We start from the raw sequence: 17238 nt of genomic DNA on the forward strand, positions 1-17238 counted from the left end.
GGATTTGCCTCCTTTTGTGACCCCTGCCTGCCTGATCTCTGGTTTCTGCATGTTTCTTCCTCAACTGTAATTATCTTGTAATCTGGAGATTTCCAAATAGCTGGTGTCTTCATTCAGAGGGCTGTGGATGCTCAGTCGCTAGTCCCTTTATGCTTCCAGTTAGTGCTCCTGGTGCTATTTCATTTTTAATAAAATGCCAAAACTCATTAAACACAACAAAAAATTCTAAACAGCTTTTATTTACAAACGAGCATCATGTCAGCCAATTTCTGATAAATGGGTATGCCTGCAAAACTATTACCCTTGCAGAAACCCAAGGTCACCATTGGGAAAATAAATTCAATAAGGTAACAGTCCCAACAATAAAGGATTCACTTGTATGTTTGGGACTTCCTCTGATGAGGTGCTCTGTCTGATCAGGATAGGTAGAGATACCTGGGACAACAGATGCCCCAATGGCCTTAGAGTAAAGGCACTGAGGATAAGGGCCCAGGTTCCATTCCTGCTCAAGGACTATTAGCCTCAGCACTCCTGGGCTGAGGATGGGGAACGTTGGTCAGGGTTCTGCTCAGTCAATGATCCATTGACTCTGGCTGGAAATTGCACGTGGATGGACAAAGGGTGAGAAGATTGGTCTTGGTTGCAATGCCCTTGACTGTCAAAACAGCCTGCTGATACTTCCTGTGTAGGCTCACCTGAAGAATGGTTGTATGGGTGAGGTACCAGAGGAGTATGGTGCCTATGGCACTGTACCCACCAAGCAGACAGCACCTGCCTGACAGGAGGCACAGAATTTGGCAAAAAGACACCTGTCAGAACTGCACAGTGCCAGCACCACAGGGTAGGACGAAGGGTCCGCCCCTGAAAGCTAGCACCTCTGCTCCCTCCACCGATAGAGTGCTCTCCTGGACACTTCCCACAACCGATGACCTAAGGAAGCAGCTGAGCGGTCATGAAACATTGGTTCATTTCTGCGGGCCAAACCCATCCAATAGGAGTTCACACATTCAAATCTAAAAACTCAAATAATTTGTGTATCAAACAGGCCAATTCTCTGGGAGAAAGTGACTTCTCAACCCAGGAAGCAGAGTCATCATTTCTCTTTCAGGCTCTCCAATCCAACAGTCGTCTTCTGCTGCTCTCTCCACCTCATGATTAACTCCATCACTTCCTTCAGCTCCAGTACCTCAGAGACCACCCTGGCAACAAGGTTTTCCTAAACATACAACAGCCTGTCTTAAAATGTTTATATTCTTAGAGAACGTTTGTATTAATCACAAGCAGATGGACATCAGTGCTGGGGAATAGAACACTTTATTTCTTGCACCAGTGCTTGTAATGAGTATTTCTGGGGTAGGCACAATTCAGGTTCCACACAGAGGAAAGCTCCCTCTACACTGTCCCATCAAACACTCCCAGGACAGGTAAAGCACGGGTTAGATAGAGTGTTTGATGGGACAGTGTAGAATGAGCTTTGCTTTGTATCTGATTCATCCTATGATACTGGGTGACAAATGGAAAATGTTCCATTCTTCACAAAAAGAAAAAAAAATTATAGTTGGAAATTTGAGTTGTTTACTTACCATCATCTTCACTTTCTCAGTCACCTGAGGGATGGTTTTTAACAGCTGCAGATCAGAGTCCAGTTTCTCAATAACCTTCACCATCATTGGCAGGAGCTCAGAAACATACCTGATCAATAATTAATGTGTTTAGCAGGGAGATAAAGGTAGCAGAGAAAGGGCTCAGTTGTTACTGATTGTATCTCCACTCATTAATCCAGCACCTTAAGTTGCTGACTGTATCTGTACTGATGCTAATCCAGCTCTCACACACTGTTGGGTTTAGTAACAATTAGACTATTACCATCTAGAGAAAGACCCTGCATTTACATAGCATTCTTTCAGAATGTCCCAAAGCACTTTACAGCCAATGAAGTACTCTTGAAGTGTTGTCACTGTTGTAATATAATGCAGCAGCCAATTTATGCATTGCAAGATCCCACAGACAGCAATATGATAAAGACCAGATAATCTGTTTTAGTGATGTTGGTTATTTAGGAACATAGGAATTGTAAGATGAAAAAAGACCACAGTCCATCTGGTTCACCTTCTACCATCCTGGTAGTCGCAGGATACAATAATAATGGAGTTACTGGTTGAGGGATAAAGATTGGCCAGGACACCGGGGAGAACTCCCCTGCTCTTTGAATTGTGCCGTGGGATCTTTTACATCCACCTCAGAGGGCAGATGGAGCCTCGGTTTAACGTCTCATCTGAAAGACTGCACTCCCTCAGTGCTGCAGTGGGAATGTCAGCCTGGATTATGTGCTCAAGTCTCTGGAGTGGGGCCTGAACCCACAGCCTTCTGACTCAGAGGTGAGTGTTACCCACTGAGACATAGCTGACACAGTTTGTTAAAAGTAATCCTAATTTCCTTCACAATACTTTCCAAAAGGAGGTTCAGATGGTAAGATTCCCTTTATAAGATGCAGCATAGGTGTCAGAATGTTAATTCACAGAAACACAAAACCATTGCAGAACAGGGAATGCACAGAATGACACAGACTTGCCGCAGAATCTACATTCTAATACCACAGAATCTGGTTGGGTTTGCTGCAGAAATTGGCTTCGAGTAGCTGAGAGAATTCTAAGGGCTCTGATTATATTCCAAGTACCGTGGTGCTGTCATCACGAAACTCCAGTCCAGTTGGGATGTCCCTACAACTCACCGGTGACAGTTGGCTTCAATGGGCAGGCTCTGATGGCAAATAGGCTGCACCAATCGCTGCTTCAATGACATCTCCTCCTGCAAGGTCGTCTCCAGGTGGCTGTTCATCAACTGAAGCTGATTGTACTTCTCAGCTGGCAATACAACAGAGGAACATGTCAAATACCTGGTGCCACAGCACTGTGTACCTGACATGCAGCTGCACGCTGTGATACACACCGAATCAGTGCAGGGTCCTATCCCCCCATCGGCTCCCCTTTTGTCTTAAAAGGTGCTAACTCACACTGGCCACAGTTCTACAGGTTCAGCCCTCCGGTAGCTCACCCATAAGGCCTTTCTTCATTGAGCTCTGGCAGGCTACTTGACCACCTGGGACTTCACAGCTGAGCCCTGATCCTGCCCTCATCAGGCATTCAGACAGTGCACTTTTCAACAAGCCACTGTCTAGTGAGCAGGGGCAGGAACCCTGGCCGATTTGCCCCTCCTTGGCTCAGGAGCACCGATGCTAATTGTAGCTCACCCACTGCTACCTTGCCTGAGATTGGCTAAAACTCAGCACAGGGTGGGGACTGAACCTGGGACACTGTGAACTTGGTGCTACACAGTCCACTCGGCACTGAATGCAGGCTTTTAAAAAAAAAATTCATTCATGGGAAGTGGGCGTCACTGGCAAGGCCAGCATTTATTGCCCATCCCTAATTGCCCTTGAGAAGGTGGTGGTGAGCCGCCTTCTTGAACCGCTGCAGTCCGTGTGGTGACGGTTCTCCCACAGTGCTGTTAGGAAGGGAGTTCCAGGATTTTGACCCAGCGACGATGAAGGAACGGCGATATATTTCCAAGTCGGGATGGTGTGTGACTTGGAGGGGAACATGCAGGTGGTGTTGTTCCCATGTGCCTGCTGCTCTTGTCCTTCTATTGTAAACAATTTTACAACACCAAGTTATAGTCCAGCAATTTTATTTTAAATTCACAAGCTTTCGGAGGCCACCTCCTTCCTCAGGTGAACGATGCGGAAGGAGGAAGGAGGTAGCCTCCGAAAGCTTGTGAATTTAAAATAAAATTGCTGGACTATAACTTGGTGTTGTAAAATTGTTTACAATTGTCAACCCCAGTCCATCACCGGCATCTCCACATCTTGTCCTTCTAGGTGGTGGAGATCGCGGGTTTGAAAGGTGCTGTTGAAGAAGCCTTGGCGAGTTGCTGCAGTGCATCCTGTGGATGGTACACACTGCAGCCACGGTGCGCCGGTGGTGGATGGGGTGCCAATCAAGCGGGCTGCTTTGTCCTGGATGGTGTTGAGCTTCTTGAGTGTTGTTGGAGCTGCACTCATCCAGGCAAGTGGAGAGTATTCCATCGCACTCCTGACTTGTGCCTTGTAGATGGTGGAAAGGCTTTGGGGAGTCAAGAGGTGAGTCACTCGCCGCAGAATACTAAACACTCAGACGGACAGATTGACAGCACTGGGTCACATAGGAAGGGATAGGACCAGGACACCCTTTCGTTCTGGCTGGTCCTGATCCTTAACCCCTCTCACCCACTCCCTCTACCTATCCAATCCTCCCTGGAATGTCCCACACTATCTGCCTCCCCAGGCAGTGTTCTACACACTCCCCACTCTCTCGGTAATGAATTATAAACTGTCCACCTTCTAAGCTTGAGCCCATGTATTAGAAACAGATAGTTTAGCAGGGGGAGGAGGTACAGTAGCCTAGTGGTTATGGTACTGGACTACCAACCCAGAGGTCCCAAGTTCAAATTCCACCAGGGTAAGTTATGAAACTTATTTCAATAAATCTGTTAATTTGTGGGCTGATAAAATGACATGACAACTACCAGAGTGTCATAAAAACCCAACTAATATCCTACAGCAAAGGGCCCTCCTCCCCTCCCTGGTTTCTTAAAGGGACACATCAAACCCACCTGCCCCTATTTATATTTTACATGTGCCACACAGAACTACCCACAGCGGACTTACCCAAACACACGGGGAGGGCGATATCTGCTGCGTCATTCTGCAACTGCAGCAGCTTTACATCCAGAGATTTCTGACAGTCAGAAGAAATGAAGAAAAATCAATAGTACACGACAGAGACCCATCAAACAGCTGAGTGGGTGAATGTACTCCCGGCCATACAGACCAGGAAGGTCCCAGGTTACACTGACCGTTCAGCGCAACTGGTCTATGCTGGCATTTATGCGCCACACGAGCCTCCTCCCATCCCTCTTCATCTCACCCTGTCAATATAGCCTTCTATTCCTTTCTCCCTCATGTGCTTATCTAGCTTTCTCTTAAATGCATCTCTACTATTTGCCTCAACTACTCCTCATGGTAGCGCATTCCATATGCTCACTACTCTGGGTAAAGAAGTTTCTCCTGAATTCCCTATAGGATTTATACGCAAGACCTCTAGTTCTGATCTCCCCCACAAGTGGAAACACCTTCTCAATGTCTACCCTATCAAACCCTTTCATTATCTTGAAGACCTCTATCAGGTCAACCCTCAGCCTTCCTTTTTCTAGAGAAAAGGGCCCCAGCCTGTTCAGCCTTTCCTGATGTGTCTATCCTCAGTTCTGGTATCATCCTTGTGAATCTTGTTTGCACCTTGTCCAATGCCTTTATATCCTAACTGTGCACAGCACTCCAAGTGTGATCTAACCAAGGTTTTATACATTTTAACATAACTTCTCTGCTTTTCAATTCTATCCCTCTAGAAATGAATCTCAGTGCTTGGTTTGCCTTTTTACAGTCTTATTAACCTGCATCGTTACTTTTAGTGATCTGTGTATCTGTACCCCCGATCCCTTTGCTCCTCTACCCCATTTAGACTCTTATTATCCAAGCAGTATGAGGCCTCCTTATTCTTCTGACTAAAATGCACCACCTCACACTTATCTATATTGAAATTCATTTGCCAATTACACACCCATTCTGCAAGTTTATTAATGTCCTGCATTTTGACCCATTCTTCCTCTGTATTAACTACAGCCCCCAATTTGGTGTCGTCCGCAAATTTTGAAATTGTACTTCCGATTTCCAAGTCCAAATCATTAATGTAAATTGTGAATAACAGTAGTCCCAGCACTGATCCCTGTGGAACATCACTTCCCACCTTTTGCCAGTCTGAGTAACAACCCTTAACCCCTACTCTGTTTTCTGTTTTGTAGCCAGCTTGCTATCCATTCTGCTACCTGTCCCCTGACTCCACATGCTCTGACCTTAGTCATGAGTCTACCATGTGGTACCTTATCAAAGGCCTTTTGAAAATCCAAATATATTACATCTACTGCATTACCCTTGTCCACTCTTTCTTCAAAGAATTCAATAAGGTTGGTCAAGCATGATTTTCCTCTTTGAAATCAGTGTTTACTACTGTATTATATTTTCATTTTCTAGATGCTTTTCTATTATATCTTTGAGTAAAGATTCCATTATCTTTACTACCATCAACATTAAGCTAACTGGTCTATAGTTCCCTGGACTTGTTCTATCTCCCTTTAATACAGGGATAACATTAGCTGTCCGCCAGTCCTCTGGCACTATTCCCTTTTCTAATGAATTTTTATATATATGTAATAGTGCCTCTGCTATCTCTACCCTAACTATCCGCAGATACGATCCATCCAGACCAGGGGTTTTATCCTCTCTAAGATTGATTAGTTTATCAATTATCTCCCCCTTTCTATCTTAAATGTTTTAATATCTTTTTTGATCTCTTCCTCTAATGTCATGTCCACCTTGTTAGTCTCTCTGATAAATACTGAGGCAAAGTAACTATTCAATATTTCTGCCATTTCACTGACATTACTTGCGAGTTTATCTTGTGCATCCCTTAGTGGCCCCATCCCAATACTGATTTTTCTTTTGTTATTTATGTGTCTGTAGAATACTTTAGTATTTCTTTTTATATTGCCTGATAATTTAATTTCATAGTTCCTCTTTGTTTTCCTAATTGTTTTTTTGACTTCTTTCCTAACCTCTTCCTATTCCCTTTTGTTATCCTCTCCTTTATTGTCTTTGTTCTGAGAGTATGCCTTATTCTTTAGTTTTTTCTTTAGGTTCTTCTTTAGGTTTGTTATTGGTCTGAGTTGGGTTAGCTGATTTCAGCTGGACTGGCAGTTTGGGTCCTACCCCCTGGTGAATCAGCCAGGGTGCCCACTGTTCAATGCCTCCAGCCGAACGTGCATTTGGGTGAGGACAGGATTAGGTGTCTGTGTTGTTCCCCCCCCTCCCTCAATGTTGAGGCCCACACGAGGAATGGCCACTTGGGTAAGATGTTGAAGCCTAGGCTGTATCCAAGTGACCATACCTCAGTATGCGTCACTGCTCCAGGGAATAAGGGCAGAAAATGGTTAGAAAAAACTTCATCACAACTTCTGTAAAATGAACTCAATAATAACCTAACAAAAAACAAGAAACAAACTTGCATTTCTAAAGCACCTTTCACAACCTCAGGATGTCCCAAAGGGTTTCACAGCCAATGAAGTACTTTTTGTTTTGAAGTGTGGTCAATGTTTTAACGTCTACCTGGGCTGATTACCTGCAACCATCCCGGGCTTATTTTTTTAATTTGTTCATGGGATGTGGGCGTCATTGGCGAGGCCGGCATTTATTGCCCATCCCTAATTGCCCTTGAGAAGGTGGTGGTGAGCCGCCTTCTCGAACCACTGCAGTCCGTGTGGTGAAGGTTCTCCCACAGTGCTGTTAGGTACCTGCTGTCCTTGTCCTTCTAGGTGGTAGATGTCACGGATTTGGGAGGTGCTGTCGAAGAAGCCTTGGCGAGTTGCTGCAGTGCATCCTGTGGACGGTACACACTGCAGCCAAGGTGAAGGGAGTGAATGTTTAGGGTGCCAATCAAGCAGGCTGCTTTGTCCTGGATGGTGTCGAGCTTCTTGGAGCTGCACTCATCCAGGCAAGTCGAGAATATTCCATCGCACTCCTGACTTGTGCCTTGTAGATGGTGGAAAGGCTTTGGGGAGTCAGGAGGTGAGTCACTCACCGAAGAATACCCAGGCTCTGACCTGCTCTCGTAGCCACAGTATGTGTGTGGCTGGTCCAGTTAAGATTCTGGTCAATGGTGACCCCCAGGATGTTGATGGTGGGGGGATTCGGTGATGGTAATGCCGTTGAATGTCAAGGGGAGGTGGTTAGACTCTCTCTTGTTGGAGATGATGTGGAGATGCCGGTGATGGACTGGGGTTGACAATTGTAAACAATTTTACAACACCAAGTTATAGTCCAGCAATTTTATTTTAAATTCACAAGCTTTCGGAGACTTCCTCCTTCCTCAGGTAAATGTTCAGGATCTCCTTGAAGCCTACGCATTTATACATATAGAACAATACATGGTGTTTACAGACTGCCCCTGCAACTGCCCGTTGCCAAGGCAATCACCGTGTTCAGACAGAGAGGTGTCACCTGCAGAACCCCCGAATACACATTCAACAAAAAAACAAACAGGGAAAAAAAAAAGAAAAACAGAGAGAGGCAGAAACATCCGGAAGGCAGAGAGAGCCAGCAAATGACCCATTATATTAAAAACAGATAACATTTGTTCACTGGTGGGGTAACGTGTAGCGTGACATGAACTTGGGTTCATGTCACGCTACACGTTACCCCACCAGCGAACAAATGTTATCTGTTTTTAATATAATGGGTCATTTGCTGGCTCTCTCTGCCTTCCGGATGTTTCTGCCTCTCTCTGTTTTTCTCTTTTTTTTCCCTGTTTGTTTTTTTGTTGAATGTGTATTCGGGGGTTCTGCAGGTGACACCTCTCTGTCTGAACACGGTGATTGCCTTGGCAACGGGCAGTTGCAGGGGCAGTCTGTAAACACCATGTATTGTTCTATATGTATAAATGCGTAGGCTTCAAGGAGATCCTGAACATTTACCTGAGGAAGGAGGAAGTCTCCGAAAGCTTGTGAATTTAAAATAAAATTGCTGGACTATAACTTGGTGTTGTAAAATTGTTTACAATTGTTGGAGATGGTCATTGCCTGGCACTTGTCTGGTGTGAATGTTACTTGCCAGTTATCAGCCCAAGCCTGGATGTTGTCCAGGTCTTGCTGTATGTGGGCACGGACTGCTTCATTATCTGAGGGGTTGCGAATGGAACTGAACACTGTGCAATCGTCAGTGAACATCCCCATTTCTGACCTTATGATGGAGGGAAGGTCATTGACGCAGCTGAAGATGGTTGGGCCGAGGACACTGCCCTGAGGAATTCCTGCAGCGATGTCCTGGGGCTGAGATGATTGACCTCCAACAACCACTACCATCTTCCTTTGTGCTCGGTATGACTCCAGCCACTGGAGAGTTTTCCCCGATTCCCATTGACTTCAATTTTACTCTGGCTCCTTGGTACCACACTCGGTCAAATGCTGCCTTGATGTCAAGGGCAGTCACTCTCACCTCACCTCTGGAATTCAGCTCTTTTGTCCATGTTTGGACCAAGGCTGTATTGAGGTCTGAAGCCGGGCCGATTACCTGTGACCCACCTGGATTTCCACACTACCCACCTCCACCCTACCTCAGCCGCATCTCTGCTGAAACCCTTAGACATGACTTAGTCGCTTCCAGACTCAACAAACTCACCAACAGTCTCCTTCTTGGTCTCCTTTCCTCCAAGTCTTCCAGCTTGTCCAAACTCTACTGCACTGATCCTGCCCTGCTTCACATCCTTGCTCCCCACTCTCCAATATAATGAAACCCAGAAGCTCATCCATAAACCCCTCCACGGCCCTGTCCACCCGACATGCAATCCCTTAAACCACTCCTCCCATTCCACCCTTCTGTGCATCGCTGCCTCCCCTCCTTCTCCCCGTGCCTAACAGAGCTTTGAGCCGCCTCGGCCCTGCTCTCCCGAACTCGTTCCTTAAATCTCATCTCATTCCCCCTCCCCCTTCCCCTTCCCCTTCCCCCCTGCTGTGGCTCAGTGCTTTTACTCTCGCCTCTGAGTCAGTAGGTCGTGGGCTCAAGCCTCACTCCAGAGACTTGAGCACATAATCTAGACTGACACTCCCAGTGCAGTACTGAGGGAGTGCTGCACTGTCAGAGCTGCCGTCTTTCGGATGAGACGTTAAACCGAGGCCCTGTCTGCCTTCTCAGGTGAATGTAAAAGATCCCATGGCACGATCTGAAGAGCAGGGAAGTTCTCCCCGGTGTCCTGGACAATATTTATCCCTCAACCAACAGATTATCTGGTCATTATCACATTGCTGTTTCTAAGACTTTGCTGTGCGCAAATTGGCTGCTGAGTTTCCTACATTACAACAATGACTACACTTCAGAAGTACTTCAAAACCCTTTGGGATGTCCTGAGGTCATAAAAGGTGCTATGTAAATGCAAGATTGTTTAAAAACCTCCTCAAAACCCTCTCTTCCGCCAGGCTTTCCATCACCCCTCTCACCTCCCAAACCCGCTACCTCACCCACCTAGAAGGACAAGAGCAGCAGGTACATGGGAACAACACCACCTGCACGTTCCCCTCCAAGTCACACACCATCCCGACTTGGAAATATATCGCCGTTCCTTCATCGTCGCTGGGTCAAAATCCTGGAACTCCCTTCCTAACAGCACTGTGGGAAAACCTTCACCACACGGACTGCAGTGATTCAAGAAGGGGGCTCACCACCACCTTTTCAAGGGCAATAAATGCCAGCCTCGCCAGCGACGCCCACATCCCATGAACGAATAAAAAAAAACTCTCCCTTCCTGGCTTAGTGTCCGTTCTCCTTGCTCCTATTTATGGAAGCATCTTGGGTCACTTCTTTACAATAAGGTTCTATATAAATGGAAGCTGCTGCTGTTCTTATTGTACACACCACTGATGGTCAGGAGCTGACAGTTACTCTGAGCCTAGTCCTGTACTGACAGGCCTCGCCCCTCCCTATCGCGGCATCAAATTTTGTTTGATAACGCTCCTGTGAAGCGCCTTGGATATTTTATTATGTTAAAGGCGCTATATAAATGCAAGCTGTTGTTGTATTTGGCTCCTTGCTGCCCTTTACAGAGTGAACAGTTTCATTATCTAGAGAATAAAGGCCGATACCTGCTCAAGTTCCGCCTCGGTGTTTGAAACTGCATCCATTAGTTTGAAGCGTTGGACAAACGGCACTGTGTTTTCAAAGTCTACCTTGTTTAAATCCAAAACATCCTGTTTGACAGGGCAAGAAAACAAATCACAAGAGAGTCATCTGGGAATAAAACAAATGCACGCCTTGTAACTGCAATATCAATCTATTCGCTCCGTCTCTGCAATGTTACAGGGCACGGTGCTGGGACTAGCAAGCCATCCGATTCTAGACTTCCCTGAGGAACTGAACAGGACGAAGGGTAGAACAGGCTGGACTGGAAGCAGGGGCTAAGCTTTGATTTTAGAAAGCTTGTCAGGTGATACCAAGCGTGGCTGTTAAAAGCCAGTAGACTGTAGGAGGAGGCGAAGACTAAGGGAGAGGAGGGGTCCCACGGTTTTGAAGTCCTGGGAGAGAATGAGGAGACGGTGTAGCTGGCCTGATGGAAACCTCTTTCTCCCGAGTCAGACAGTGGGAAACCTGGCCCGTGAGAGTTGGCTACATTCAGCAGAGGCAGAACAACTGTAACTGGCCTCTGTATCGGGAGTGAAAGGGAGAAGTGAGAAAGTAAAACTGCTCCCAGATCTCACTCCGGATTGCTGCAGAATAAACCTCTACTGGACGTCTGGGCACCAGAGAATTGAGGCTTGGCTGACAGGATAAGCTGCGAGCATTCCCAGTCTAGGCTTACCCAATGAGAGGGTCAACGAGTTCAATGGCTGGTCTGTGCTGAGTCAGCTAATCACAGCCAGGCCGAAGGGGGGTGAGGGGGAAGGTGAGGCGGGCTAAAATTAGCTTCAGTGCCCTGGTTAGCTGTAGCTCAGTGGGTGACACTCTTGCCTCTGAGTCAGTTCAAATCTCACTCCAAACACTTGAGCCCATAATCCAGGCTGACACTCCCAGTGCAATACTGAGGGAGTGCTGCACTGTTGGAGGTGCCGTCTTTCAGATGAGATGTTAAACTGAGGCCCCGTCTGCCCTCCCAGATGGATGTAAAAGATCCCATTCAAAGAAGAGCAGGGGATTCTCCCCGGTGTCCTGGCCAATATTTATCGCTCAATCAACATCATTAAAACAGATTATCTGGTCATTATCACATTGCTGTTTGTGGGATCTTGCTGTACGCAAATTGACTGCCTCATTTCCTATGTTACAACAGCGACTAGACTTCAAAAGTACTTAATTGGCTGTGAAGCGCTTTGGGACATCCTGAGGTTGTGAAAGGCTCTATACAAATGTAAGTCCTTTCTTTTGGGCTTGGATGCTCCCAATAAGTCTGATTACCCGTGTGTATTGGTGTGAACATAACCGAGGATTGGATGGGGCTTGGCTGGGATATCCCACATGGGAACGGTTACTGACTGGGTTTATGTGTGAAGAACAGCCACTTGGGCAGTTTGATACACTGAAGCGAGCAATGGGACCGAGGAGATAGGGGAGGCAACTGGAAAAAAAATTGCCAAATTTTATTAAAAAAATAAAGTATGTATTTTGAAAAGTGTATGAGCATTAACCTCACCTCCTGAGGTTAGCCAGCCCTACCTGTGACAGCACTCCAGATCTCAGGCACTTCTCCAGGAAACAAGCTGCTGTGTTTGAAGCTGTTGGGGCCCACGGGTTTGGAGACTGCATCCGAATGGGCTGAAAAGCAGATTGGAGAAAAGATGTGAGTTCTGCAGAGTGCCAGCAAGTCAGTGCCATGGGTTCGACAGGAGCAGTCTGAACACAGGCTTTCCTGTAATTAGTCATTTGTACAACCCCGAGTATCTCATACTCACAGACCAGTGACAGCATGCGGGGAGAGGAGGGGTGGGGGGAGAGGGGGGTGAGGGAGGGGGGAGGGGTGGGGTGAGAGGGGGGTGAGGGAGGGGGGAGGGGTGGGGTGAGAGGGGGGTGAGGGAGGGGTGAGGGAGGGGTGGGGTGAGAGGGAGGGGAGGGGTGGGGTGAGAGGGAGGGGAGGGAGGGGGTGGGGTGAGAGGGAGGGGGGAGGGGTGAGAGGGAGGGGGAGGGGTGGGGTGAGAGGGAGGGGTGGGGGAGGGGTGGGGTGAGAGGGGAGAGGAGAGGAGGGGGTGAGGAAGAGGAGGGGTGAGGGGTGAGGAGGGGTGAGGGGGTGAGGGGGTGAGGAGGGGGGAGGGGGGGAGGTTTCCCCGGGGGGGCCGCTCCAGCCGTTACTCACCTCTCGCGCTCTCCGCTGTCGCTCTGCGGCGCGGGCTGATGCGGTAATTTATTACCCGGCGCGGTGGTGACGTGTGACGGAGCCCCGCCATGTTGGTGAGGTCGGCCTCACTGAGCCGGGGTTTGTTTATTTTGGGAGTCCGGTCCGGTCCGCTGACGTCACCAGGGAGACGCGTGAAAAAAGCGGGGGTTCATCGGTGACATTTACCGGCCCGCCCTGGGAGCGATTGCGCGGTGCAGTCGCTGCGAGTTCGGCCTGACCGGTAGCCGCCGGGGGAAGGTTTGACGGCCGGCGTCTGGATTACAAGAGTTAACCCGCCTCGCCCAGTCGCCGCCAGAGGCCCGGGGAGACAGGTACCGGCCCGGGGGCGGGGGACCGGGACTGGCCCGGGGAACAGGTACTGGGAGACGGGGATCTGAGGAAGCGGGGAGTGAGATTGCAGGGAATGAATCAGTCTCCCCCCCCCCCTATTCCCTTCTCCCCCCCCCCCTATTCCCTTCTCCCCCCCCCCCCCCCATTTCCCTTCTCCCCCCCCCCCCCCCCCATTCCCTTCTCCCCCCCCCCCCACCCCCATATTCCCTTCTTCCCCCCCCCCCCCTATTCCCTTCATCCCCCCCCCCCCTCCCTATTCCCCCCCCCCCCTTCTTCCCCCCCCCCCCTATTCCCTTCTTCCCCCCCCCCCTATTCCCTTCTTCCCCCCCCCCCTATTCCCTTCTTCCCCCCCCCCCCTATTCCCTTCTTCCCCCCCCCCCCCTATTCCCTTCTTCCCCCCCCCCCCTATTCCCTTCTTCCCCCCCCCCCCTATTCCCTTCTTCCCCCCCCCCCCCTATTCCCTTCTTCCCCCCCCCCCTATTCCCTTCTTCCCCCCCCCCCCCTATTCCCTTCTTCCCCCCCCCCCTATTCCCTTCTTCCCCCCCCCCCCTATTCCCTTCTTCCCCCCCCCCCCTATTCCCTTCTTCCCCCCCCCCCTATTCCCTTCTTCCCCCCCCCCCTATTCCCTTCTTCCCCCCCCCCCCTATTCCCTTCTTCCCCCCCCCCCCTATTCCCTTCTTCCCCCCCCCCCCTATTCCTTCTTCCCCCCCCCCCTATTCCCTTCTTCCCCCCCCCCCTATTCCCTTCTTCCCCCCCCCCCTATTCCCTTCTTCCCCCCCCCCCTATTCCCTTCTTCCCCCCCCTATTCCCTTCTCCCCCCCCCCTATTCCCTTCTTCCCCCCCCCCCCCTATTCCCTTCTTCCCCCCCCCCCCCCCCTATTCCCTTCTTCCCCCCCCCCCCTATTCCCTTCTTCCCCCCCCCCCCTATTCCCTTCTTCCCCCCCCCTATTCCCTTCTTCCCCCCCCCCCTATTCCCTTCTTCCCCCCCCCCCCTATTCCCTTCTTCCCCCCCCCCCCTATTCCCTTCTTCCCCCCCCCCCCTATTCCCTTCTTCCCCCCCCCCCCTATTCCCTTCTTCCCCCCCCCCCCTATTCCCTTCTTCCCCCCCCCCCCCCTATTCCCTTCTTCCCCCCCCCCCCTATTCCCTTCTTCCCCCCCCCCCCTATTCCCTTCTTCCCCCCCCCCCCTATTCCCTTCTTCCCCCCCCCCCTATTCCCCTTCTTCCCCCCCCCCCCTATTCCCTTCTTCCCCCCCCCCCCCTATTCCCTTCTTCCCCCCCCCCCCTATTCCCTCTTCCCCCCCCCCCCTATTCCCTTCTTGCCCCCCCCCTATTCCCTTCTTGCCCCCCCCCTATTCCCTTCTTCCCCCCCCCCCTATTCCCTTCCCCCCCCCTCTATTCCCTTCTCTCCCCCCCCCCCCCTCTATTCCCTTCTCTCCCCCCCCCCCCCTCTATTCCCTTCTCTCCCCCCTCTATTCCCTTCCTCCCCCCCTCTATTCCCTTCTCCCCCCCTCTATTCCCTTCTCCCCCCCTCTATTCCCTTCTCCCCCCCTCTATTCCCTTCTCCCCCCCCTCTATTCCCTTCCCCCCCCTCTATTCCCTTCTCCCCCCCTCTATTCCCTTCCCCCCCCCTCTATTCCCTCCCCCCCCCCTCTATTCCCATCTCTCCCCCCCCCCCCCTCTATTCCCATCTCTCCCCCCCCCCCCCTCTATTCCCTTCTCTCCCCCCCCCCCCCCCCCTCTATTCCCTTCTCCCCCCCCCCCCCCTCTATTCCCTTCTCCCCCCCCCCCCCCCTCTATTCCCTTCTCCCCCCCCCCCCCCCCTCTATTCCCTTCTCCCCCCCCCCCCCCTCTATTCCCTTCTCCCCCCCCCCCCCCCCCCCTCTATTCCCTTCTCCCCCCCCCCCCCCCCCCCCTCTATTCCCTTCTCCTTCCCCTTAACTGTATCGATCTATTTGCCTCAACCCCTCCTTGAATTCTACATTCTAACCTCTCTCTGGGGAAAGAAGTTTTTCCTGAATCCCCGATTGAATTTATTAGCGACTATTTTATATTTATGACCTCTAGTTTTGGTCTCCCCCACAAGTGGAAATATTTTCTCTACATCAAACCCTTTCGTTACCTTAAAGACCTCGATCAGGTCACCCCTCAGCTTTCTCTTTTCTATAGAAAAGAGCCTCAGCCTGTTCAGTCTTTCCTGATAAAGATATCCTTTCAGTTCAGAATCCTTTTTGCACCCTCTCCAGTGCCTCTATATCCTTTTAATAGTATGGAGACCAGAACAGTGCACCATACTCCAAGTGTCATCTAACCAAGGTTTTATACATTTTAACACAACTTTTCTGTCTTTCAATTCGATCTCTCTCGAAATGAACCCAGTGCTTGTTTGCCTTTTTACGGCCTTATTAACCTGCATCGTTACTTTTAGTGATTTGTGTATCTGTACCCCCCCCGATCCCTTTGCTCCTCTATCCCATTTAGACTCTTATTATCCAAGCAATATGTGGCCTCCTTATTCTTCCAACCAAAATACAATACCTCACATTTATCTATATTGAAATTTATTTGCCAATTACACACCCATTCTGCAAGTTTATTAATGTCCTCTTGTATTTTAATGCATTCTTCCTTTGTATTAATTATACCCCCCAATTCGATGTCGTCTGCAAATTTCTGATTCCCAAGTCTAAATAGTTAATGTAAATTGTGAACAACAGTGGTCCCAGCACCGATCCCTGTGGAACACCACCTCCATCTACTACATCACCCTTGTCTACTCTTTCTATTCTTCAAATAATTCAATAAGGTTGGTCAAGCATGGGCCTTCCCTTCTGAAATCCATGCTGACTTCTTTATTATATTTTCATTCTCCAGATATTTTTCTATTGCAGCTTTGAATAAAGATTCCATTATCTTTCCTTTCACCGATGTTAAGCTAACTGGACTTGTTCTATCTTCCTTTTTTTTATTCGTTCATGGGATGTGGGCGTCGCTGGCAAGGCCAGCATTTATTGCCCATCCCTAATTGCCCTTGAGAAGGTGGTGGTGAGCCGTCTTCTTGAACCGCTGCAGTCCGTGTGGTGAAGGTTCTCCCACAGTGCTGTTAGGAAGGGAGTTCCAGGATTTTGTCCCAGCGACGATGAAGGAACGGCGATATATTTCCAAGTCGGGATGGTGTGTGACTTGGAGGGGAACGTGCAGGTGGTGTTGTTCCCATGTACCTGCTGCTCTTGTCCTTCGAGGTGGTCGAGGTCGCGGGTTTGGGAGGTGCTGTCGAAGAAGCCTTGGCGAGTTGCTGCAGTGCATCCTGTGGATGGTACACACTGCAGCCACGGTGCGCCGGTGGTGAAGGGAGTGAATGTTTAGGGTGGTGGATGGGGTGCCAATCAAATGGGCTGCTTTGTCCTGGATGGTGTCGAGCTTCTTGAGTGTTGTTGGAGCTGCACTCATCCAGGCAAGTGGAGAGTATTCCATCACACTCCTGACTTGTGCCTTGTAGATGGTGGAAAGGCTTTGGGGAGTCAGGAGGTGAGTCACTCGCTGCAGAATACCCAGCCTCTGACCTGCTCTTGTAGCCACAGTATTTATATGGCTGGTCCAGTTAAGTTTCTGGTCAATGGTGACCCCCAGGATGTTGATGGTGGGGGATTCGGCGATGGTAATGCCGTTGAATGTCAAGGGGAGGTGGTTAGACTCTCTCTTGTTGGAGATGGTCATTGCCTGGCACTTATCTGGCACGAATGTTACTTGCCACTTATGAGCCCAAGCCTGGAAGTTGTCCAGGTCTTGCTGCATGCGGGCTCGGACTGCTTCATTATCTGAGGGGTTGCGAATGGAACTGAACACTGTGCAGTCATCAGCGAACATCCCCTTTTCTGACCTTATGATGGA

The 17238-nt window shown here is 49.6% G+C and overlaps 1 protein-coding gene across 1 annotated transcript; it reads right to left on the reverse strand.

Moving 5' to 3' along the window:
- Nucleotides 1-220: 220 nt before the first annotated feature.
- haus2 (HAUS augmin like complex subunit 2) lies at nucleotides 221-13067 on the reverse strand. Its single transcript, XM_067991139.1, has 7 exons — nucleotides 12978-13067; nucleotides 12344-12442; nucleotides 10780-10884; nucleotides 4706-4775; nucleotides 2732-2864; nucleotides 1584-1692; nucleotides 221-1216 (listed from the first exon to the last, which is right to left on the reverse strand). Exons 2-7 carry the CDS (start codon nucleotides 12431-12433, stop codon nucleotides 1094-1096), a joined length of 630 nt encoding a protein of 209 aa, XP_067847240.1. The 5' UTR covers nucleotides 12434-12442; nucleotides 12978-13067; the 3' UTR covers nucleotides 221-1093.
- Nucleotides 13068-17238: the final 4171 nt, after the last annotated feature.

This window comes from Heptranchias perlo, chromosome 10 (genome assembly GCF_035084215.1).
Source record: "Heptranchias perlo isolate sHepPer1 chromosome 10, sHepPer1.hap1, whole genome shotgun sequence".
NCBI lineage: Eukaryota > Metazoa > Chordata > Chondrichthyes > Hexanchiformes > Hexanchidae > Heptranchias > Heptranchias perlo.